At 57.7% G+C, this 24,969-nt stretch overlaps 2 protein-coding genes across 10 annotated transcripts in view; one reads left to right on the top strand and one right to left on the bottom strand.

The window, feature by feature from the left end:
* B3GNTL1 (UDP-GlcNAc:betaGal beta-1,3-N-acetylglucosaminyltransferase like 1) overlaps positions 1 to 12,533 on the top strand; it is a 93,703-nt gene extending 81,170 nt beyond the window's left edge. For 4 of the 9 annotated variants that reach the window (XM_042967309.1, XM_042967311.1, XM_042967310.1 and 1 more), the window contains 2 exons: positions 2,213 to 2,348; positions 2,437 to 3,064. In XM_042967309.1, coding sequence (XP_042823243.1) covers positions 2,213 to 2,348; positions 2,437 to 3,003 — 703 coding nt within the window. In that variant the 3' untranslated portion in view covers positions 3,004 to 3,064. Of the gene's footprint in view, positions 1 to 2,212; positions 2,349 to 2,436; positions 4,711 to 9,638; positions 9,742 to 11,889 lie in introns of those variants that run through there. The other 5 variants (XR_006211378.1, XM_042967312.1, XM_042967306.1 and 2 more) reach the window with 5 other exon arrangements.
* The window catches only part of TBCD (tubulin folding cofactor D), a 158,686-nt gene continuing 146,233 nt past the window's right edge, over positions 12,517 to 24,969 (bottom strand). Inside the window, exons 34-39 of the mRNA XM_042967304.1 lie at positions 24,377 to 24,454; positions 19,736 to 19,825; positions 19,330 to 19,417; positions 18,292 to 18,401; positions 16,069 to 16,153; positions 12,517 to 12,716 (exon numbers count right to left, since the gene is read on the bottom strand). Of these exons, the coding sequence (XP_042823238.1) occupies positions 12,702 to 12,716; positions 16,069 to 16,153; positions 18,292 to 18,401; positions 19,330 to 19,417; positions 19,736 to 19,825; positions 24,377 to 24,454 (466 nt within the window). The 3' untranslated portion in view covers positions 12,517 to 12,701. The remainder of the gene's footprint in view (positions 12,717 to 16,068; positions 16,154 to 18,291; positions 18,402 to 19,329; positions 19,418 to 19,735; positions 19,826 to 24,376; positions 24,455 to 24,969) is intronic.

Here is a 24,969-nt window from a genome sequence, read left to right as displayed (position 1 = left end):
ACGTGAAAGCATCGTTCAACATATCGCTGCTGATATAGCCAAGAACTGGGAACAACCCAAATGGCCATCAATAATTGAACAGATAACCACTGATAGACACAGGGACCGGGGTTAATGTCAAAGCAATATGGTCACTAAAGAGGCCAGACACAAAAGATGCTTTTGTGGGATGGTGCTTCCTGGAAGCACTCCCACCAGGCAGAAAGCATGCTGTTCGACATCACAACTACTCCACAGTGGGGGGGAATTGCCGCTGGCGTGTGCACGTGGGACTGGATCCAGCGTTTGGTGACAGTAATTAGAACTAGATAGAAATTAGATCCATGACATAGGGGACATTGGGAACCCCCCCCCCCGTGCCATCAGGGCTGGGACATTGGGAACCCCCCCCCAACGTGCTGTCAGGGGTGGGACATTGGGAACCCCCCCCCAACATGCCATCAGAGCTGGGACATTGGGAACCCCCCCACACATGCCATCAGGGGTGGGACTCCACCACATGCCATCAGGGCTGGGACATTGGGAACCCCCCCCCCACGGCCATCAGGGGTGGGACCTTCTCCATGTGCCATCAGGGGTGGGACGTCGGGGCTCTCCTCTGTCATCATCGTGAATGTTCCCATCCATGTGTCCTCACCTTAGATTCTCAGAAGACAGTGGAAAGGGATCTCTCTGTAGGACTCAGTGGTGACCCACAGTGTGGCAGGAGCCCGCGTGTCCAGGAAGGACCAGCTGCCGGCCACTGGGCTTTGTCCCCACACGCCCTCATCTTGTTTGCATGGGATCACTGTCTTTTATGTTGAGAGGTTTCTCTCTTTTTTGCAGCGTGAGGCTTTGCCACCCACAACACAAAAGAAGTGATCTCATGTTAGTTTCTGTGTTGGATTAAATGCTTTGAGCTGTGAGTGGCAAAACCTCAGAGTAATGAGCTTTAATTACACCCTCGGGCTTGTCGGGAGTTGAATTTCCTCAGACTCTGCCGAGAGGCCCCCCTGTGAGAGCTCTCCCGGGTTGTCCTTGTATTTTAAACTGGGGATGGCCAGCGGTTACCTCATTGGGCAATTTTCACCCTATTTCCCGCGGCCACCTTCCCAGCCCCGCGGCCAAGGCCAGCACGGTGGGTGCGCGGCGGTCACGCCTTCCCCGCGTCTTTCCACTTGGACCACATGCAATGGCTCCCTGACCGCACGTGCTGCCCGCTGCCCTTCCCGTGTGAGCACCACCTTCTCCTATGGCCTCTCTGACCCAGCGGCCGCCCAGGGACAGGAAGGCCGTAGCGCGTGGGCACGTTCTGGTCTGCGGGTTGCTGGCCATGCTGCTGCGGGAACTGTCCTGTTTTCCATAAGGCATGTGTGTTTGTGACAGTTTCTAAATTGTATCATCACGTGCCGGCATCTCAGGGCCCCGGACACCTGAGCAGACTGGAGGTGTGGGTGGCTCCTCTGCATGGCCCCTTGCGCTGCCTCATCCCTGAGCTCCTGGGTCAGGGCTGGGGCACGTCTTCAAACGTCCACAAACACGCTGGGGCATGGCGATAATAAGTTTATTTATTAGAGAGCAAGTCGGGGAAGGGGCAGAGAGAGTGAGAGAGAATGAATCCCAAGCAGGCTCCAAGCTGTCAGCACAGAGCCCAACGTGGGGCTCAATCTCATGACCCTGGGATCATGACCTGAGCTGCAATCTAGAGCCGGACATTGAACCAGCTGAGCCACCCAGGTGCCCCTGCCCTCCAAATTCTTAGCGATGCTTTCATGCCTGTGATTTAGGCCCTTTTCACGTGTGACCACATTAAACAGGAAACAGCTGAGTGTGCCAGCCCCCCACCCCCGTAGTGGCTGGGCCTCCAGTCTGCTTGTAGCAAGGCGCCTATGGAGGGGTCCCCACGTGGACCAGGCGGGAAGCTCCCGCAGGAAACCTTCACCTCCAGGCGGCTCTTGGGACATGCCCAGGCTCTTGTGCTTGCCTGAGCTCACCTGACATTGGGGTGGCTACGTCCCCTCAGGCTCCCCAGGGTCTGTGCCTGGTGTCCCTTGGGTCCGTGAGGACACGGCCCTGAGAAAGGCATGCACCACTGGGTGTGAGGGTGGGTGAGGCAGCGTGGCCCTCGTTCACCCTTCATTCCTTCAGCCAATGCCGGGTAGGGAGGAAGGTCTGGGGACAGCTGGGGGCCCCGCCCACGTCGTTCACCCCCCCTCCCCCCGTGCCCCCACAGGACCACCATCTGGACCCATCGCGTGCGCTTTCTGGAAGAGCGGGCGCTGCCACACTGGGCCACCTTCACCATCTGGAACGCGGGCAGGCAAGGCCGCCGGCTCTATCGCAGCCTGACAGCCGGGATGCGGCGCAAGGTGGGTCCCCGTCCCCCTCCCTGTCCTCCCCCTCTGCCCCACGCCTCCCACCCTCCCCGTCCCTGAGGCTGGTGTCCTGCACCCCCAGGTGGTTGCTTTCTGTGACGTGGACGAGAACAAGATCAGGAAAGGCTTCTATTGCCACGAAGACTCTCAGGTGCGTGGGGCCCAGGAGCCCCTCCAAGGAGGGCCTGGGTCACACACGGGTCACCACCCCTACCCCGCCAGGAAACAGAGCAGCCAGTGCGCAGAACCTTCCTCCCCGGGGAAGGCCGCCTGCAGCCACAAAGCTGCCAGGCCCAGCACAGGTGAACCCATTTCCTGGGCGACTCGGGCCCCAGAGACCAGTGTCCCTGCCTGGCCCGTCCTCCCACTGGAGGGCACCTCAGGGCCGGACAGCGGTGAAGGCTGCGGGGCGGCCACAGGTGCGCATGTCTGGCGCGTCCGGGCGTCCCGAAGGCCAGCACAGAGCCGAGCCCACGACGCCTCTCCTCCCTCAGGAAAGGCCGAAGCCTCGGGTTCCGATCCTGCACTTCCGAGCTGCACGGCCGCCCTTCGTCATCTGCGTGAAGCTGGTGAGTGTCAGCCGTGGCTGGGCTCCACTGATGACGGCGTGGCTGGAACAAGGCCCCAGCTGTGGGATCAAGATGTCTGACACGTGGCCAGGCATCCAGGCCCTTGGCTTGGGCCACCTGTCTGGAGCCGTGGTCTCGGGCCGGGGGTGGTGACCGCTGCTCTCAGGGGTCCGCTGGGGTGTTGGGAGAGGCCGCCATGGTGCCTGTGTAAAATGGGCTGCATTTCTGTAAAAGCAACGTTTTTTGGAAACCTGCTCGGTGCCAGGCCTGAGGCACCTTCCGGGTGCTGATCGGATGCTGTGGCAGAGACGAAGGGTGGAAGGTGGTGGAAGCGTCCCTGAGACACCCCTCTGACCCAGCACCGTGGCCCCGTGCCCAGGGCCATCCCGAGAACTCTCCCCACCACATCCTCCCCACCCCCTCCGCAGGGTCCCGGGGACACGGGTGCCCGCTTCTCAGCTCCAGCTTTGTGTTGGGATCACACAGCGGGGTCCTGGGGACCCCGGTCTGCTTGCCCACGTCAGGCTGGCCTGTGAATCTACTTGCTGAAATCCAGCTGTGAGCCCTGGTCACATCCAGCCTGGCAACGGCAAGGGCACAGTCCGGACATTCTCGTGCCTGGAGACCTGAAGGGTCTTGGGAGGCCCCACCCCCAGCCCTCACCACCTTCGTGAGACCTCCAGCAGGCTCAGCCCGCCTCTCCCGCCGGACGTGCCCGTAGGGCCGCCTCTTGCCTTGCTGACCTCCAGGCACTCTGCACAGATTCTGGTGCCCGTCCTCCGTCTGTTAGAGCCGCAAACATTTTCTCCCACGTGGGACTTGCCTTTCCATGGAGCCTTCCAGGAAAGGTTACTTCCCACACGGGGACATTCATAACCTTTCTCTTACGATGAACACCTGTGTTCCGTGGAGGAAATCCTTCTCCGGGGTCGGAGAGCTGCATTCTCACTTGTATAAATATACATGTCATCTTTCACATTTGGATGCCTAGTGCACCCCAGCTATGGGGCCAGTGGGCTCAGGTGGGCCGAACGGGCATGCAGGGCCCAGTGCTTGCTGCGGGGGGGGGGAGGGGGGGACCACAGGATGGACGGGGACACGTGCCACCTCTTCCAGCAGCTGCCAGCCCGTGAGGCTGAGCTGGAGGCGCAGTAACCAGGGCACCAGGAGCCTTCGGGAGGCGCAGTCCGTCCTGCTCTGAGCCTTGGGCTCAGGGAGGGGGCGCCCTTCTTCCCTGCTGGCTGCTTTAAGACCCTGTGCGGCCAACACCTCACGTCGGGCGGGGCCGGTGGCCCGGGGAAGGGCCCCCAGGTGGGGCTGGGAGCACGGCTCCAAGGGGCTGGACTCTGCCTCTTGCTGGAGGGGCCATCCCGAGTCCCAGCCTGTGGAAACTGCCAGAAGCAGACACGTGTTGTTCCAGGCTGCTGTGCCGGTGCTGACCCGTTCCTCAGCGACAGACGACTCACAAGGTGGCGGTTAGAACCACGTGGCCGTGAGCCTTCCTGTGTGGTTTGTGCGGAAGCGTGTCCGTCTCTCGGAAGTGGGGGGTCACGGGGTCACCGTGTTCAGTGTTTGGGTCACGGGGTCACCGTGTTCAATGTGGCACCATTTCACGTTCCCACTGCAGCGCAGGGGCACCAGCGTCTCCACGCTGTCCGCTGGCGGTGGTGTTCCAGCCGTCCGGGTGGCTGCCAAGTGTGGTTTTGATCGTGCGTCTTCCTGACAACTGATGATGCCAAGTCTTTGCAGCTGCTTGTTGGCCGTGCGGGTGTCGTCCTGGGAGAAAGGTCTGTTGGTGTCCTTTGCCCGCGTTTTATCTGGGTTTCATCTTGTCGAGCCGGAGTTCTTCGTGTGTTCCAGATGCAGACACCCTCTCCTGTTCTACAGGTTCTCCTTTTTCTCTCTTGACGGGGTCCTTTGGACCAAGAAGTATTTCATTTTGACAAAGTCCAGTTTATCTGTTTTTAACTTAGTTGCTCATGTTTTTGGTGCCACAGCTAAGAAACCACGGCCAAATCCAGGCCCGCCAGCTTTCCCCCTGCATTTCCTTCTACGAGTGTCATGTGTGCAGATGGCGGCCGGCCCCATTCTTGGGCACATGGCGGTCTGGCTTTCCGTGCACCACGGCTGCGGCAAGCTCCTGTCCCCAGCTGTCACCCAGAGGTTTTGTCCTGCTTGTCTGTTTGCCAGCTTGGCCCTGTTTATTTAACTACTGCTACGTGGTGACAATCACAAGCTAGCCCCACACAACACACACTTCTTACCTCACAGCGTCTGTGGTTCAGAAATCAGGCACCAGAGGTGGGGCCCAGAGGCGAAGCTGCTGGTGAGGTGCCAGCCAAGACGCGGTCACATGGGGAGGCTTGCCCGGAGCAGGGTCAGAACTGTTGGCAGAAGCCAGACCCTGGAGGATGTTGGACCAAGGGCTTTAGTGCTTTGCTGGCTGTTTCTTGCCACGTGCCCCGCCCCCACCCCCACCCCCACCCCCACCCCCTCCTGCAACGTGGCAGCATATTCTCTCCAAGCTGGCAAGGGGCAGGGTCTGCTAGCAAGACGGACCAAGTCACACAAGTGACGTCCCACCCATTAGCTGTGTCCCATGGCCGGTCCTGCCTGCGCTCCAGGGGAGGGGTGACACAGACCCACCTCTGCCCACCTGGCTTTGGGTTTTCTGGTTTGAAAGCAGTTTCCTAAAAGGAAAGAGGCTGTTTAAAGCCAAGGTAAGCAAGGTTCCAAGTCGCCAGGGAGACTGGATGGATAATTATAAGGTTGTACAGGGACACTTCAATTCTGCACAAATGTACACGTAATTTTTCAGAGGAGACGAGCTCTGGTAAGAGTCTACTTCTCTGGGACCAAAAAACCGCCGGCAATTAGAACGCTCCCCACAATGAAAACCCCTCCTGGCAAGCAGGCTTTGGGTGGGAGGTGAAGCTCTTTTCCCATCCCTCACTCTGTGTCCCTGGAGGGACCCCCACAGGCACCAGTTTCTTGTATTTTCGGCCAGAGTCAGCCAACACAGACACAAATGTGTGGGATTTCTCTAAGCAAATGGCAGCATGTTATACATACTTTTTCTGTATTTTGCTTGTTTTACATGATGTATCTTGCAGGTTATTCCATATGAACCCGCTGGTACCATCTGACTGTTATCTTTTTTTTAATGTTTCTTTATTTTGAGACACAAAATAATGTTCATTTTGTGACACACGGGAGCAGGGGAGGGGCAGAGAGAGAGGGAGAGTCCCAGGAAGGCTCCGTGTTGTTAGCACAGAGCCCAGTGTGGGGGCTGGATCCCAGGCTCCCCTGTCGTCGTCTTTTAATCAAGCAAACTTCCTAGCACATCTCAGCCTTATCCCCAAAGCCGCAGGAAGCCAGCCTCATTCAGCCATCCCCACTGTTCCCGTGTGATGTGTCCCCCACAGTGTGTCCCTCATGTGGCTATCCCCCCATTTGTGTCCCCGTGCGGCGTGTCCCGTGTGGCCGTCCCCCATGTGGCATGTGTCTGTGTGCCATGTCCCTGTGCAGCCTCCATGGCCGTTGTGGGTTCTATCCTCCCAAATCCCCCGGCCCCCGACATTGGGAAGCAAATCCTAAATTCCAACGTTATTTCCCAAGAAGATAAAAACCTTACAAAATTTACTCTGAGACAGAGATGTGACACCCAAAATTCCCCACACCCATCTGGTCGGAGGTCCCCGGGGCCTTCTGTGTTCTGCTCTTCCATGGCTTGTCGGATCCCACGCTCGCATCGGGGGGCACCTGCGTGTCTCCGTGCGGCCTGGGGCCCCGGGGTCACACACGCTCCCTCTGCACAGGCGGGAGGCTGGCGCGGCTCCAGCCTGCGCGGCTCCAGGGGCGGTTGCCCCTCAGGGGCCCCCCACCACCCCTGCTCCTGTCGGGGGCTGGACGAGTTCCGGGAGGAGGAACCCCTGGGGATTCGTGTGCGTACCCGCACACTATTCGCTTGTACGGAGGTTTCACCCCTTATCATCCGGTTAAGTCTCAACACCTTTAGACCATTTTTATCATTTGCTATCAAACATACTGGTGCAGTGAATATATACGTGGAATTTTGCTCTGTCCCAGGAGGGGGCGGTAACATTCGCCCCCACCGGTGACCCTCCCTGCCCGCCCCCTGCAGCGTGGCCAAATTCCGCCATGTTTTCACATCATGGGGGAAGGTCTGTAAGGCCTTGTTACGAGTACGGAGGGTGTCTTTCCACGAGTTTAAAAGGATCTTTATTTCCCTTTTGGTGAATTATCTATTCATCAGCCCATTCTTCTATTGGTCTGTTAGTATTTTCTTTATATGACGACAAAAGCCTCTTTGATAGGTCTTGTGAATTTTTCTGTCATTTGACTTTATTTTTGCCTTTTAGGAAAATTTGTTTAGATATCAAATTAATTGATTTTTGTATGGCTTTGGGAGGTTTATTCGTTCTAAGACATTAATTCCTCAATGTGAAATTTTATTTAATTTTTTTTTTTAATGTTTATTTATTTTTGAGACAGAGAGAGACAGAGCATGAATGGGGGAGGGTCAGAGAGAGGGAGACACAGAATTGAAACAGGCTCCGGGCTCTGAGCTGTCAGCACAGGGGCCCGACGCGGGGCTCGAACTCACGGACCGCGAGATCGTGACCTGAGCGAAGTCGGCGCTCAACCGACTGAGCCACCCAGGCGCCCCCCTCAATGTGAAATTTTAAAGCACATTCTCCAGGTTTGCTTCTGAGATTTCTGCTTTTTACTTTATCTCTGACCACTAGGATTTATTTTGCTGTAAAGATTAGAGATTCAGGAGCACCCGGGTGGCTCCGTCGGTTAAGTATCTGACTCTTGATTTCAGCTCAGATCATGATCTCACAGTTCAGGAGTTCGAGCCCTGCATCGGGATTCTCTCTCTCTCTGCCCTTCCTAACCCCCAATACACACACACTCTAAAAATAAATACAAATTTAAAAATAAATAAAGTAGGGACTCAAAGTTTTCTTCCCATTTGGATGCCCACTTGTCCCCAAATAATTTGGGACTATTTGGGGAATTCCTATCCTTTCTAATAATGAGACACTGTATTTTTATGTTGGATCTACTTCCGGACTCTTGGTCTACTGTCTGTGCACCAGCACCGTTAATTCCTGGGCTTTATGGTATTTACCGTTTAGGAAGACAAGCCTTCCTCCACTCTTCTTTTTTTTTTTACAATTTACCTCACAATTTTCTTTTCTGGATAAACTTTTTTACTGTGAACTACTAACACATTGAGACGATGGCCTACACATGGCCCACCACCTGCTTTTATGAATAAAGTTTTATTAGAACACAGCATATTATGACCACCAAACGGTCAATGTTACTGTATGGCCCTTTAAGAAACACTGCAGACATCTGCTCTAGAACGTGCTGCACAGGTTAATGTTGTGCCCACACAAGTGGCCCAACCCACGTCAGAAAAAAGCCTTCCTGCAGAGCTGCCCCGGTGCACGTAATTTCTTTGCTAATTATTCTGCCGTGTGTGTGTGTGTGTGTGTGTGTGTGTGTGCGCGTGCGCGCAACCCCAAACCATACGGTCTGATGCTGTTTCTGTAGTTTGTGCGAAGGAGACTAAATGTCTGTGCTATCACTCCACATCACCTCTGAGGCGGACTGAGCGCCCTTTCTTGTTGCCTTGCGGCATTCAGCCGTGTGAATGTCACACTGACGCCCGTTTCTGGGTTTATCCAGGAGTGGAAGTGTGGGTCCCGGACTGCACCCCCAAGGTGTCCTGTCAGGGCCAGCTCCCCGAAGCTGGGGTTCAGGAGGGGCTGTGGCTCTCGCTGTGGTTTTAGCACGCGCGTCTGAGTGATGAGGCTGAGTGCCTCCCTTCTCTGGGACGCTTCTGATCGGGCTCCCCCCACTTGGTGGGGACAAATCTTCCCCTGACAACTTGTAGAAGTTCTAATGCCTCTGGTTCCTGATCCTTTGTTGGTTACGTTAATTTACAGAAGCGTCTAACTTCAGTGGCATCTTGTTGAGAGGGAGCCCCCTCCTCCATTCCTCTCTGGGCCATAGTGGAGCTTGGCTGGCCTGAATATAGGCGTTTCCTTTGAAAGTTCCGGGCGCAGAGATAACGGGGAAGGGGGTGGAGCTGAGAATGGACAGCAGGTGGAGGAGAGTGCAGGAATTTCGGGTCTTTCCCATTTAAGCATTCCTAGCGGTGCCCAGTGGTCAAGGGCGTGCATAGCCAGGCTGACCCCCACGCTGGGCCCAAGGACAGAGGAACCCAACGGGGTGAACACTGAGCCCCTTGCATCCGGCCAAATGCCCAGTACAGGGCTGGGGCCAAGAGGCCAGAGGGGTCTGCTGACAGCTCCTGGAGTCCGGGCTGGGGCCTCTGCAGCAGGGGCAGGGCATGGACGCGGATACGTGGAGAGGGAAGCTGGGTGGCCTGGACCAAGGGGTGAAGGGGACAGCTCCCTTCTGCAGGGAGGGGCCAGGTTCCAGCTTGGGGGGGGGTTGTGCCTGGAAGGATCCCCACCCCCACCTCCCACCAGTGGCCAGCAGGACTTTGTGGCCAACTCTGGCAACATCCCCACCCCGTGTCCGCCCCTCCCCTCTTAACAGAGAAGTTCACAGCAGAGCACCTGGCAGGCAGGCCCCCTTGGGGGGGATCTGTGGGGGCCACAGTGTGGGCCGGGGAGCCTTGATTGAGCCAGACTTGCTGTTCCTCTCACAGGACCTCACCGGGGGCGCATTTGAGGACAACCTGAGGTCGCTACACCTGCAGGAGGGCCGGGACTTCCTTCACTTCAGCTGAGGGCCTGGACAGCTGCCTCCAGGTGCGCCAAAGGCCCCCAACAGCCACAGCCCAGGAGAGAGATCGAGGGCACCAGGGAGGGTGGCCGGTGGTCCCAAGAGGGAGCACGCCAAGCGGGAGGTGGCACCGAATGCGTGTGAGGCTGGCCCTTCACCTGGAGGGCACGCGCCTGTGGTGGACACGCGGTAAAATGAGGGGCCGTGAGCACACGGCCTGAGAAGCGTGTCCCTGACCGTCTGTGGGGCGCATACTCTCCTCTGCCGCTGGGGCCCCTGCACCGCCGTCACCCAGCGTGTCTGTCCCGCCAGGAGCTCGTTAGCTCACGCTCCTGACGGACCCTGTGCCACGAGGACAAACGCTGCTGGGGGCTGCAGTCTGGCTGTCTGTGTCGATCTCAGGCCAACCCAGGGGCACGGTTCCCGTGTGACTCGGTTAGAGATGTGGAAATACAGACCAGCAACTGAGAGCGCAGGCTGTGGGCTCAGAGCTCGCGGGGCGGTGTCTTCCGGTCCCATGAGGATGGCAGAGACTCAGCGTGGGAAAGGGGGGCTCAGGTGGCCCGCTGGCTGGGGGAGCACGTCTGGCTTTCTCTGGTTGGTCCTTGCTCGCAGGAGGGGCCACTTAGGGGGGCTGGCAGTTCTCAACCGCGTCCTGGCAGCCTCGGGCTGCTGGCTACGGGGTTTGGGGTTCTCGCTTGGTTTCCTGAACTGGCTGCCGCAGGCCGTGGGCGGTCTCGCACCTTGTCTCTCAGCTCCGGGAACCCCAGTGCTCAAACCCAGGTCGAGAGCAAATCCCGTCAGCCGTGAGCGACCAAGTCGCCTTTCGCCGCAGGTGAGGGAGCCAGCTTCCTCTTTGCCTCTGGACTCAAGGCCGTTGACATGCTGCCTCGTCGGCGACTTCTGCCGGAGGTTGGCAGGAGCCTGTGCCAAGAGCTCATATGAGGAAGGCCGGGATCCCGGGCTCACAGGGTCTGTGTTCCGAGTGCAAAGCTCAGGAGGACCAGCATCCTGCCACAGTGCTCAGTGTCTTCCAGAAACATGTCTGCTCATTATACTGCCTACCTTTTGCTACCCTTGTCCGTTTTCAAATTCTACTTCCCACATTAGCCATCATTCGTTTTGTGTACCCGGGGTCACTGTCTGCTGACCGTGCCTCCCTGCACAGAGACGCTCGGCTGCCCACACTTTATCCAGGGTGTCACCGCCGTCCCCTTTTGTCCTCATTCACGCCACCGCGGAGGGCACCACCACACAGGGTCCCAGCTTGGCATAACGTCCTACCCCCAAGAGGCCACCACAGCGAAGCTTCGCCACCAGTGTCGGGCTGGGCAGACACGGATACTCAGGATGCAGCAGCTACTCACGGGGACTGAGCCGTGGCCGTGTGTGCACGTGGCCCCACCAGCCCCCCCTGCACGTTCCACCCCAGGCACACTGGCTTCCTGCTCCCCAAGCTCACCGGGTGCTCCTCTCTGTCGGGCGCCCACCTGCTCGCTGCTCCTTTGGAGGGTTTCCCGACCGCTTCCCTCCAAGACAGCCCAACACACTGGCCGTCGCGTGTGGTTCCGGGCCCTGGAGCTGCTGACCGGGACAGTCCACGTTTGCTCCTGGCCACACTCCCAAGTTGTGAGTGCACAGAGCCCCTGTCCTGGATCCGTCACCCGGACCCAGGGGGGCTCCAGAACCTGCAGCTGCAGGGAGGGTGACCCCGGTCACCTGCGTCTAAGCGAGGGTGACCCTCAGGGTCCGACGTGGCCGAGGGTGAGCAGGGGCGCTGGGCCGTGTGCGGCCCGTGGTCGGTTCGGCTTTCCTCACGCTGGCGGGCAAAGAGCTCTGAGATGCGGGGCCTCTGCGGGACTGTGTGCAGCGACCGGTCTCCGTGTGTCCAAAAGGGCCCTTCTTTGGAATCTTGTGGATTTTTAAACACAAGAAACAGTTCATCTTCTTGTTTCTCAGAAGCCGCGTGCTGGGTTTTCTGCAGCCAAGGTCCAGACGCTGCTCTGCAGGGCCGGGCTCCCCACCTGCCGTCCTCCGGCCCCCGCCAGCAAGGGGTCCTCTAGCTCATCCCTCTCTAGCTGGTTCCCTACTTACTTCAGAGAGGGAAGCACGTCTTAAGGCTCGAGATACAGTGAAAGTTAATTCACAAAGTAACGTACGACTTTCCCTTCCAGAGGGTCTGACAGGACGCCGTCAGGGGAGCACACAAGGTGAACGTTCCCACATGGTGCCTCGGCCCAGGCAAGGAAACCACTCCCGCTGAAGGACGCAGCAAAAGCACCTGCCGCTCGGCCCCCGTTCCCGTGCACGCCGGAGAGGGCAGCTGGCTCCCCGGCCCTGACCCCGTCGGTCCTTGGCGCGGGGCCCCGAACCCAGCGCGGCCACCACCTTCGCCTCCTGTGCGGGCGGCAGCTCCTGCGTCCAGCCCGCAGACGAGGCGCAGCCCCACTGACACACCTCGCCAAGGTGAGCGGGTGCACCGTGGTGCTTCCCCACATCGCCGGAGAACCCGAGATCCGAGGACACACGCTCGCGGGGCTGTTCGCTGGGTTCCTGACTCCTGACTCGAGACTCTGCTGTGGGGGCGCAGCCAGGCTCAGGCAGGATGCTTGGGTTGCCCACAACCATGTGAGGGTAGGTGACCACGTGCAACGCCCACAAGCACCGGGCACGATGGGGTGAGGCAGAGGCAAGGTTGGGAGCCCACCCCTTGGCCGTTTCTCTGGCCCGTCTAGGGTCGCTTGGGGCCACCCTCCGCCCCCCAGGCCCCCGCATCAGCATCACACACAGAGACACAGAACTGCTCAGAACATGATTTTATAGACTGGGTTCCCGTGGACGTGAAGGCAAAAGCACCAACATCCCAGGGCACATGTGAGGAAAAGCCACCGCCGCCGTGGTGACGAACTTCAAGTCCCTTTGCGCCATGTCCAGCTGTCCCGTGCTGTCATCAGGCTCCTCCCCGCTGCCAGGCGGGCAGGGGGCCTCAGCGGGTGCCAGACTGTTGGGAACACAGCACAGGGTCAGACCACCAGCACCACCCCCTCTGGGCCCCCATTTCCCCAGCCACCCAGGACCCTGAGGCCAACATAACCCCAAGGCAGCGGGCAGAGGTTCCCGGTACTTTTCCACAAACGTCATCCACTGTGTGTGAAATATTCCTGATAAAAGCATATTTACTTGGGAAGCTGGCACTGTGCTTGGCCAGCTGATTGCACCCCTCACGGAGCCCCCCTGGTGCCCAACAGAAGAGTGGGCAGGGCCACCACACTGTGTGGCACCGGAGCGGATGCAGGAAATAACAACGGGATTCCAAGCCTGAAGGAGAAGAGACTGGAAAGCTGACAGGACACGGCGAGGAGAGGGGTCCCGCCTGGTGCCGCCCTCCAGCTCACCGCGTGCTCTCGCGGTCCCTGCCAGCAGAGTAGCAGCCGTACAAGTGGGGGCTGTGAAGCGATAAACCCTTCAAATCCAAGTGAGGCCAAGAGAAAGAAACAGATCAAGCCATAACCAAAGATCATAGATGTAAACCCAAACCCATAACCACACGTTAAATACAAGGGGACAAAACTCCAATTAAGATACTCAACTGGATTAAATACAGAGAAGACCTAACTACCATTTTTAAGAGACCCGTTTAAATGTAAGAAAGGAAATGGTATAAACATCCAAAAATCTAGTGCAGTTGGGTTACCCCTAAAGTAGACCTGAAGGCAGGAAGCACTTTTACAGATAAAGAACATTCCGAGTGACGTCACTTCCAACGTGTCGCAACATCGCAAAGACGAGAACAAGATGCTGCGCGTTCTCGGCCTGTCAGAGAAGAGAGGCCGCCCCTCTTCTCTCTCTTCCAGACAAGAGGGCTGGACTCGGACACGGGCAGACCCTGCCGGGAGCAGAGACCACCGGGCAGAAGGCACACCTGACGGCCAGACTCTGTGGGCACCATCTTGGGGGGACCCTGGGAGCACCAGGCTCACTGGTCATGATCCTGGAAAGTCCCCCACACTCTGGGCGTCTCCGCTCCAGGGAAGAGGACTGCCAGAGCCCCTGGCACCTGCAGGGGCACAGGGGGACAGAGCTGCCCCATGGGAGCCCATGGCTGAGGTCCGCTCAGATGACCGCAGACTGCCACACAGCCCACCGCTTCCCCGGCAGGGCTCCAGGGCCACGGCCGTGGGTCCTCTCTCAGACTCGGATGCTCCAAGGGGGACGGTGCGGGGACGCCCAGGTCAGGGCACGACGTGCCGGAGAAGCTGCGGCAATACTGAACAGAGGGGCCCCTGTTGGGAAGACACAAACCTCATGATCCTGAGGCCCGAGTTCCTGTTACCAGCACAACGGGTCTGGCTTCCAACAAAAACTTACAAAACACACCAAGAGGCGAGAAAAAGCAACTGGGAGAGATGGCACCAACATCTAGACCAGACTCAGATACGGCAGAGTTGGGATAATCAGACCAGGGCTTAAAACAAGGATGACTCGTGGCAAGGGCTCTGCTGGGGCAAGTGGGCACCACCAAGGACTGATGGGCAGTGAGAGTAGAGGTGGAAAGTCAAGGAATGAAAGGAGACACCAGAAATCAGGAACATGCTTACAGAAATGAAGACGGGACACGGCCAGAGAAAGAATCTGTGAACCTGAAGACTGGTCGATAGAAACTTCCCAAACTGAAATGCTGAGAAAAAAAAGTGGGAAAACAGAAGAGAGTATCCAAGACCACAGGGCAGTTCCAAAGCTGTAAAACAGAGTCCTGCATACTCAAGGCCACGAGACTCTATCACAGACGTCTATTCTCGCCAAGTGGACCCAGAGGCTCCAAGTGACCTCGGCCGAATACCTGGCTGATTCCCTGCTGCAAACTGATGACGATTCCACACAGGTTTCTGAAACCCAAGGGGGCTAAGAGTCAAGATGGTCTTGGAAAAATAAAACCCGAGACGGAAATGCACGAGCACCACGACGTCTCACAAGACCCACGCCCGTGTCAGCAAGACAGGCCAGTGCGGATTACAGACAGATCGTGGAGGACAGGACCCGAGAGGACAGTCATGCATCACTTCGACCACTTTGACCACAGTGACAGCATGGCCAGAATGGGGCTGCACGGACTGCATGTGGAAGACGCGTCTGCTGGCCTTTCCCTGGCACCGCACACAACTGCCAGTCCCGAGTGGCCTCGCGTCTACATGTAGGAGGTAAAACAATAAAGCTTTTAAGAAACACTGAGGAGACACGGCCTTAGAACCGGTAAGACCTTCAACAGCTCCTCGAACAACGGAGCGGGACGAGATGAAGGCTGGAGCCCAGAACCCTAAGCCGCGCCCCCTGCCCCCAAGCAGATATTTGCAGATACAATTCCAGGGCCCATGCACACCACAGAGCCCAGGGACAAAAACACTGAAGGGGACCCACAGGCCAACAACCGCAGACGGGGTGCTGGCCGCGCCCACCACCTGCACCGCACACGCAGCCCGAGCACCTTCTGGAATCTGCTCACCAGCATCTCGTGCAGCAACACTCTAGCCCGGCAGCCCGCCCGGGGGCTCCACCCTTGAGCCAGGTGCCCGTTGCGTGTGTGCACAGAGCCGGACCGCACGCGCTCCCGCGTGGATGTTCTTGCTCAATAAAAGCTCGGCAGCAGCCAGGGTCCAAACCCAGGTCCGGGGGAATACAGCCAATGGGCAGGATCAGGAACGAGGGGCCAAGGAACCAGCCCTGTCCCCAGCGGTCACAGAATGTGCCGCTGCGCTCTGGCAGAGCCCACGGCCTGAGGAGACACTGACCATGAGTCTGTCCTGATTCCCTGCAAGCACACACACGAGACCCTAAAACCTGATGGTCCGCAGAACCTGGAGGGACAGCTCAGGGCCCTGCAACCTCAGGACACCGCAGCCACAGTGCACAGGCCAGGGGCGTGGAAACCCTGGGGTGACAGAGTCCCAGGACCAGACGAGTATCCAGGGAGGTAGTGATGGTGGAAACCGGCCCGAGGCAGCCTCCCTTCGGCCGTGACGGAGGAGCACATCTGAGAGAGTGAACTAGGTCACTGACAACTCCGCTGAGGGCTGGTGGCGCAGAGGACGTGTCTGGGAGCAGTGCCCACAGGACACACCTGACACACGCCTGGTGGGGACGTGCACGCAGGAGCCTGTGAGACTCATCTGGCTTTGGGAGGAGGAGCCAGCAGAGTGTACACGGGGCAGGCGGGGTGAGGGCACGCGCCCAGCAGTCAACGTGACCCAGAACGTCCCAGACTGGAGCTCGGGACAGTGGCTCCTGGGAGCTGCACTTAGAGGCCTCGTATGGGAAGGGCCCCAGGTTCCCAGTGTGGCCGAGGGCCGCGCGGCTACCTTGGGGACCAGCTGAGGTCTGGGCACACCGAGGAGGTCACACAGGCGGTTCCGCTGGCCTCTGACGAGCGGGAGCTCCGCATCCCTGGGGAAGAAGAGGCAGGAGCAGCGTCAGCCACGGCACGGTGCTCGAGCTGGGACCTGCCTCACGTTTGAAGCTCTCAGGAGCTGCTGCCGGGTGCACAGGACCCCAGCACCTCTGCTTCGGTGGAGACCAGGGAAATCGGCAGCTGCCAAACCCTCCCTCAGGTGCGGGGGCAACTGGGGGGGAGGTGTGGCCCCAGACGGGTGGCCCGACACGGACAGAAACGCTAAGGCCCGAGAAGGTAGGGCAGGTGGGTTTTTTGAATTTTATTGGACTTCAAAAGCTGCTTATCACTTTAATTAAAAATAAAGATTAAAGGGCTGCCTGACTAGCTCAAGTCGGTTGAGCGTCCGACTTTGGCTCAGGTCATGATCTTGCGGTTCATGAATTCAAGCCCCACGTCGGGCTCTGTGCTGACAGCTGGGAGCCTGGACTCTGCTTCGGATTCTGTGTCTCCCTCTCTCTCTGTTCCTTTCCTGCTCACACCCTCTCTCTCTCTCAAAAGTAAATAAAAAACATTAAAAAAATAAAGATTAAGTTATATTTTTCTTTTGAAACAAGAAAAAATTACTTTAAAATTCTCTGGAATTTATTCCAACACCAAGTGTGCTGGGAAAAGGGCCCCGTGCACCCCACACGGTGAGGGGGGAGGGCCGGAGCCATGGGGCACAAGTGACCTGGAGTTGACCACGTGGCAGCACCCTCCACAGCGAGAACTCACACGCTCCCCACAGATGTTTGCAGGGCGGGCCCTGGGGACGGGGTTAGGTCAGCGGCCCGGCTGTTCAAAACGTGGGTCACCCACACCTCCCGAGCCCACATTTTCGGTTCTGGAGCTCTCATGAGCGGCTTGGCAAAGACGTTCACCGGAGTTCCCTCCTCCCCAAGATCTACGTATCCCTGAAAACCTCCAGGAAGCCCTGAAACCAGAGGCCCTGTTTTGTCCTTCACGCCCGAGCACGGGAGCCGGCCTCTGGGGCTCTGGACAGCTCAGCCCTCCCAGGAAGGTCACAATCTCAGGGGAAAAACACACGTAAGCTGGCTATGCGTGTTCTCACCTGCTGATGCCAGCGCACCAACCTTACCACCGGTGCCTCCATGGGCCACCGCCTGGCCTAAGATGGGCAGTGAGCACAGCCGTCACCTTGTAGATGCACGTGTGGGTGAGCATGTGCGCACATGAGCACGCGGGGTGCCTGGAACACAGCAGCATCCCCCACACGGCTGTTGTGACCTGTTATCTGGTGCACCCGATCAAGCCTGCGCTCACGGGCTGTGCCTTTCCCGCTCTCGGCACTGTCCACGCATCCTTCTCCATCAGCCCCGCCCCCACGTAACACACCTGCTGTCCCAACTTACCAAGTCAAAAGCAAACGACACCTCAGGACACTGCACCTAAAACCAGCTCTGGGGCCCAGCTGTGACTTGAGGGACCCGCGAGAAGCCAAAGGCCCTGGACACCCTGGGAAGGAACCGGGTATCTGGGACAAGAGGGCTGGGGAGGGGGAGGGGGAGGGGCAAGGGCAGGGGAACACCTACTCTCTGGTCTCCTTCCACCCTTTCTGATGTTTGGACACATCCACGTGTGGCCTTTGCCACCACAGCCTCCTCTGTGGGGAGCTGGGCGTGGCGGCACCTGTCCCCTTGGAGGCCCTGGCCACAGTGCTGGCACGTCCCCGCAAAGGGTGAACCCCGCCCCCTGCCGCTCCCCTCTTGGCACTTCTGATGCTGCAGTTGGGGGGCAGGAGGAGCCACTCCCAAAGTGACCCCGACCCCATCAGCACCCAGAGCCCACGACGCAATTACTTAACAAAAGCGGCCCAGAGAGAAATAAACAATTAGCTTCTAACCAATCAGTGATCAGAACCACCCACCTTTTCACTTTGAACATTTTCCCAGCTGAACTAGAGGCACCTCCTCCCCTCCCCGTGTCCTCAGGGACTGCCCAGCCCCCTGGGTACAAACAGGGCCACCACCTCATGGTAACGCCATCGAGGGCTGGGAGCCTCACTCTCCTCACCCCTTCAGAGGGTTTCTGGGGGACACCTCGGGGACAGGAAGGGAGGCTCTGGACATCCCTATTCACCAAAGTGCCGCACCGGGCCGGGTGGGGAGATGGGAAGGGACCTTGCACTCACCAGGCCGTGGTGCCCAGCACAGCCATGACCTCATCCAGGACGTCCTCACGCATGATGTCACCGTAGGTGAGCAGCATCTCGTACACCTGGCTGGCCGTGGTCTTCCGGATCTGGGTAGGACATAGCGCATCAGCAGGAAGACAAGGCCCATAGAACCCAAGCAGAGTGACAGAACCCTGCTCAGGGAGCAGGGACAAGGGGCCAGGCACGCCCCCAGGTCGGACTGGAACCTGAGACCCATATAGATTGTTAAAAGGAAGAAAGTGACCTGGGGCCCTGGCCACAGCTGGACCCATGACAAGCAAGCCGCGGTGTGGGCTGCTCTCTGTTCCCTGCTGCCCCTCAGGGAGGAGTGAGGCCACACTGTTCTTACTAAAATGCATCGCTAAAACCCGCCTCGTCAGGGCACCTCAGGGGCTCAGTTGATTGAGGGTCTGACTCTTGGTTTTTGTCTCAGGTCATGATCTTACGATTCATGGGATCGAACCCCACATGGGGCTCTGTGATGGTCAGTCTCTCTCTCTCTCTCTCCCCCTCCCCCTCTCGCATGTGCACTCTCTCAAACATTAAAAAAAAAAAAACAACAAAAAAAACCCTGCTCTTCACCCAGGAACCCACCTCCCCTGTTTTCTTCTCGAGTTACCTGCCTGCAAAACACCTTGTGGGGCGGGTGGTCTCAGAACCCCGGGCCCACCCCCAGGGTTCCTCAGTCGGCAGGTGGGGCAGCCTGAGAATCTGCATTTCTGATGGGGGGGTGCTGCAGCTGGCCCAGTGATCCCCACTTTGAGAACCAGTGTGTCCAATACAAGCATCACTTTTACCTTCTAGCAAAGTGGCACGTTTGCATTATTTGAAGAGTGGTTTTTCAGCCAGTGGAAAATGGAACTCCCGGGACACGTGACCCGGGTGGGTCAGGCTGCAGCACCCGCCATTCATGGGGCCCCCACATGCACCCTGTGGGGTGTGAGCCCAGCGCTGCCCCCAGATACGGCCCCACGTGCCAGCGCGTGATCGGGGAGCAGCCGCAAGCACACTCACCACAGGGAACGGGTGGCAGAGCAGAAGGCACAGCTGCAGGAGCACCTTCCTCCTCACGTCGCCCGGGAACCGCACCATCCCGCAGAACCTGCGGGAGTGACGGCCCAGGTGAGCACAGCCCTGCGTCCACCCCCACAGAACCCGGGCGAGCGTGGCCCCACGTCCAGCATCCACTGGAACAACACGTCCGCCTCTCCAGTGCCGGGTGAATCGGGTCTGTTTCTAGGGAAACCTGCCTCCGGTGAGGACGCCCCCGAAGGGACACAGCCCCTCCCCGGAGGCCATCTGCGCTGACCCCTGAGACCGACAGGCTGTCCACGGAAGTCGGAACACCGACTCCAGAGTGAGTATCTCCCGCCTGACAGACCCTTCCTTTTACCGTCACAACGAGGAACTGGAGACTTACACAGCGACGCTCGACCGCAGTTTCTGCACATCCTTAGACTTCTTGATTTCCTCCTTGCAAAGCGCAAGCAGCTTCCCGCCGAAGGGGTGGCTGCAAGGGAAGGACGGGACACCAGAGAGGAGCTCTCAGAGCACGCGGAGCACGGACCCACTGCGGCATCTGGTGCAGCGCTGCCCAGGTGACCAGAGGGCTGTGTCCCTCAGGGTACCACAACAGGTTACATTAATGGGCTCCTTTACCAGCACAGGACAGATGGCCGCCTGTCCCTTTCACGCGCCTCCCCGTCTTCGCCGACGGGGGCGGGGGTCGGGGGGCAGGTGGATCCCAGGCGCGCCACAAGGGAAGGAATCAGGTGCACCAGACGGTAGCACCAGCTAGTGGGGCCTCAACGCAGGACCAAGCGGAGGGACGGCCATCTCATAACCAGGCCTGGCCCCGGGGCCAAGGAGAACCAGGCAGCGGCCAGAGCACGGACACGTGTCCTACACTCTGCACAGCTGATGACAATATGGGGGGTCAGGACAGCAAAGTCCCTACCAGAGAGATCCACTCCTCTGTCTCCAGTGTGGCAGCCATGCGGGGAGGGGGGGTGGGGTTCCACTGCCCCTGTGCTCTCCTCCCCGGCTGCTGGGGAGACGTCCTGTCCTCAGGGACAGTGGCCCTCAGTCTCTCCCCATCAGCTGGCACCCCGACCGCCCCCTCCGTGTCCCTGTCACCCAGAGTGGTCAGTGTGCACCTCCAGCCCCTCGCCTCCACAGGCTTCTCCCCACGGCTCACCGAAATGCTCATCAGGGACCAAGTGACCACCGTGTCAGTAGGGGGCCACAGTCACGCCGTCCCCCACCTATGTGATCACCAACGACCCTGCTGTGACATGCTCCAACTCTGCCTACTTCCCAGGGGCTTTGCTGTCTCCTGCTCCTTGTCCTCCTCATAAAAATGCAACACCCCACAGAGCCATCGGTCCCTTCTCTGTCTACACCCGCTCCCTTGCTGATCTCCCAGTTCACACACCACCCACCCTCTTTCCACTGGGCTCCAGCCTTGAAGAGCCATCCCTCTGGGATGTAATGAGCATCTCAGACAAAACATCTGTGACCTGGACTGAACGTCTGCATCCCCCGAATTCACACGTTGAAGCTCTGATCCCCACTGTGAGGGTATTACCAGCTGGGGCCTCGGACACAATTAGGTCACGAGTCTGAGTCCCCCGATGGCATGAGTGTCTTCATGAGAACAGACACACGAGATGACCGCCCTCTGCCGCATGAAGATAGCAGGAAGGGTCTCTCTGCAAACCAGGACCTGAATCGCTGGCACCTTGACCTCAGACCTCCTGCCTTCAGAACCATGCGGACTGACTATCTGCTGTGTAAGTGGCTCTGTGGCCCCACCTGCTCTCCTGTCCCGCTGCAGTCTCTTCCCACACACCCGCATCTGGGCCACGAGAGAACCTGCTGGCTTACAGCCACCTGCACAGAAGCCCCTCCCTGCCTGGACCCAGAGACCATTCTACAGGCAGCAGCTGGAGTTTCCGTTGCCTCCACTCCAAGAGGTGAGCCTGGCACCACTGGTGCGTCACAACGAAGGCATACCGACCTGCCAGAGGAGCCCGGTGTGCTGTCCCCAGCCTCCAGCTGAGAGGAGACCCAGAGCTCGGTCTCGACACAGGTATGCACCTGCCAGACCTAGAAGGCGACCCCCAGGTGGGGGAGCACCTCTCTGGGATGTGGAGCTGGGAGGGTCTGGATTGCTACCGCTGCCCTCGAGGCCTAGAAAGGGCGAACAAAGATGCCGTGGCCTCAGGTTACCTGCACACACGCGGCATCCAGACGACGAGTAAGCAGACAAATGAGAAAGCCCAACCCCCAACACCATGGGCTGTAGAAACCAGACAGCCCAACGAGGACGGAGACCAGAAGCACACGGAAAGACCCCAACACCATATCCAGGAGGGCAAAAAGCTGGCAGGCTGGGAAACAAACTAAAGAAAAAGCTGCATCTGAAAATAAGAAAACAAAAACCGAAAATAAGAACCGCACACCTCAACTTGGCCGTTTTCTGACTCGGGTCAGAAATGTGCCAGGAGATGGGGCACCTGGGTGGCTCAGTCAGTTAAGCGTCTGACTTCGGCTCAGGTCATGATCTCGCAGCCAGTGAGTTTGCGTCCCGCATCAGGCTCTGTGCTGACAGCTCGGAGCCTAGAGCCTGCATCAGATTCTGTGTCTCCCTCTCTCTCTGCTCCTCCCCCAATCACACTCTCTCTCCCTCTCTGTCTCTCAAAGATGAATAAATGTTAAAAAAAAAAAAAAAAAAAAGAAGAAGAAGAAGGAGGAGGAGGAGGAGGAGGAGGAGGAGGAGAAATGTGTCAGGAAAGAATCATAAGTGGAGGACAGGTCGTGGGATGCAGCGTGGCCTTGGGGGAGCTGGGGCGGGGGAGGGGCGGAGCATCCTCAGATTTTTCTAGAACACAGAAAACAAACAAAATCACATTTTCAAGTTTAACAAATTTGTGGCAGGACAGACAAGTATGTAATCAACAACTAGACCCATTGAATGGGCAGTGGAGATTTCTTGGAGAGAAAACTTCAAAGGAGGCAGAAAACCCAGACTGCCTCTGTCAGACTCCAGACTTACAGGCAACATCTCAAAAGCAATGGAAGTCAGAACAAGAAAGAGGTTTCGGTCCCGAAATAAAACGTCTGCCTAGAGTCCTATATGCTCTGAAAGTAACTCGCAAACAAAATCATAAAGGATTTACTGCCAGTGGACCTCACTAGAGGGACCTGGAAAGGGTGAGCGGGGCCGGGGCAGTGAGGACACAGACGGCAGCAAGTATGTGGGTAACTTAGCACAGTTAACTTGTCAACCGCACAAAACTAAGTGACAACGTACCTATGATACAACACGTGATGAGCTCACATAACCCAAGGGAAGTAAATAAACATGTTAATGTCCTCGGTTTTGTCCAGGAAGAGGGCAAAACAGAGAAAGTAAGACTTTGACAGAGTGGCCACTGAAAACACAGAAAGTGAACAGTGCTGCTGAATGATAAAAATCATTTAACTGATCAAACAGGGCGGAAGGAGGGACGCGCAGCAGGCAGGACCAGTGGAAAACATCCATAGAAGCAGCTCCGAGGCCGAATGACCCAGTTTAACAGTCAGAGGAGGTCAGACTGAGTTTCATGCTGCTCATAAGAGATGCACCAAATTTAAGTACGTGAAGACAGGAGTCACAGAACAGAGAAAGGTACAAGTTCAAAGTCAGAAGAAGCTGGTGCAGCCTGATCAGCACAAGAGCAGGCAGAGTATAAAACAAAGCAGCACCAGAATAATGAAACGGGCCACTGAAACACAAGCCTGAACCTACACCCGCACGCACCAGAACAGAAGACCAAACACCCAAAGCAGAAACAGACAAAACCACCAGGGTGCCTGGGTGGCTTGGTTGTTTGAGCGTCTGACTCTTGGTCTCAACTCAGGGCATGATCTCACGGTTCGTAAGTTCAAGCCCCACATTGGGCTCCATGCCAAGCTTGAAACCTACTTTTAAAATAAAAAAAAAAGGAAAGAACTGACAAAACTACAAAACCGCCCAGAAATAAAATGAGCCGTGTTTGTTAACGAGACACTTTCTCCTGTTTCTTTCAAAAATTTTAAGCCAGGAAAATCTGCGTTTAGGTCTCGAAACAAAATGTTCAGCAAGCCAAGCGACGCAATCCGTACAAGGACCCCATCCCACAACCAGGCTGGCGAGTCCTCTGAGTGCAGATAGATGGCCCTGGACACTAGGGAGTCAGTGACGCGGCAAAGATGGAGGCACAGGCACCGGACTCACCCTCCACCTGACACTAAAACCCAACAAAATTCACACGACTGCAGACTGCCGAGGACAGCGATCACCGAGGCCCAAGAGGCAAAGGTGAGTGCGGAAGGGACATGGTGGCAGCAGTGCCACCGAGGAGCAGGGCTGACAGCCCACAAAGGCTGTCCCCAGGAGCAAACAGAGTGGGAGACGGCGCACGTGAGAAAACGCCACTCAGGGCCCACCTGGCATGGCTCTTCCCACGTCCCCGAAACGTGCCCAGGAGGAGGAGGCTCCAGGCGACCCACAGGGCACAAAAGGCCCAGCCCAGAGGCAAAGCCCTCAAAGCCTGGGATCCAGTGGAAATCATCAGGCCCTAATGAGATAAACCAGCCACCATGACCTCAACGCCAGAGCTCACTGGCCAGGAGCTGACCCAGGGCTGCTGTGTGTCCCTGCACTAGGGTGTCCGAAGAACCCTTGTGCACCCGTCCTCTGCCCACACCTGGCCAGCCCCCCGCGGACCCACTCTGTCCTCCTCCGTCCGTGCGGGGCTCTCCAGCCTCAGCACCAGACCTGCCACCACGACAGTACAGACGCCTCACCTCATTAGGTCTCTTCCCACCTGGGCGCCAGTGCTACCATAGGAGCCCGGCCGAGGCACAGCCCCAGCCTCACCGGAGGGCAGCCGAAGCCTCTTGATGGCACAGACCGTTCCTGAACGCGCAGAAAATCACCTTCTAGGTTCTCCCCTCCGGCATCTCATCGCTTCATCTCTACAAGGCGCGTTCCGAGGCTTGCCCGACAGAGTGGGACCGAGCGGGGCACACTTACTTCTGCTCCGCGGTGAAGAGGTCAAAGCAGCCGTTGGCCAGCATCTGGTCCAGCGTCTTCAGCAGCGGCACAGACACCCTGAGAGGAGAAGGCGAGCGCTGAGGGCCAGGCGCCAACCCCATCCCAATCCCAATCCGGGCAGAACATGGTGTAGAAAATGACAAACCTACTGAAGAATTCATATGGAAATGCTAAGATCAAGGAAAGCCCCAACAACTAAGGGAAGAGACAGCAGGGCTGGCACCACTTAATTTCAGCCAGAAAGCTCGAGGGATTGGGGACAGCATAAACCAAAGAGCAGAGAAGTCCAGAAATAAGCTTACATGTTCACAATTTATGAAAAGGTGGAAAAGCAACATCGTGGAAGGGACAGTCTTTCAACACACTGGACACTCACAGGCGGAACCAACACACGGACCCGGATCCGTCACTCATGTCACACACAGAAAGTAACCCAAAATGGACCTTACGTCTAAACATAAAACCCAAAGCTGGGAGTCTTCTAGAAAACATAAGAGAAAACCTTCATGGCCTTGAGTCAGGCTAGGACTCTGCCTGACAACAAACACACCTGCAAAACCACAGGGGAGAAG

This window comes from Panthera tigris, chromosome E1 (assembly GCF_018350195.1).
Source record: "Panthera tigris isolate Pti1 chromosome E1, P.tigris_Pti1_mat1.1, whole genome shotgun sequence".
NCBI classification, from domain to species: domain Eukaryota; kingdom Metazoa; phylum Chordata; class Mammalia; order Carnivora; family Felidae; genus Panthera; species Panthera tigris.
Note: the sequence above shows the minus strand (reverse complement) of the source record. Positions and strands in the feature narration are given on the sequence as shown.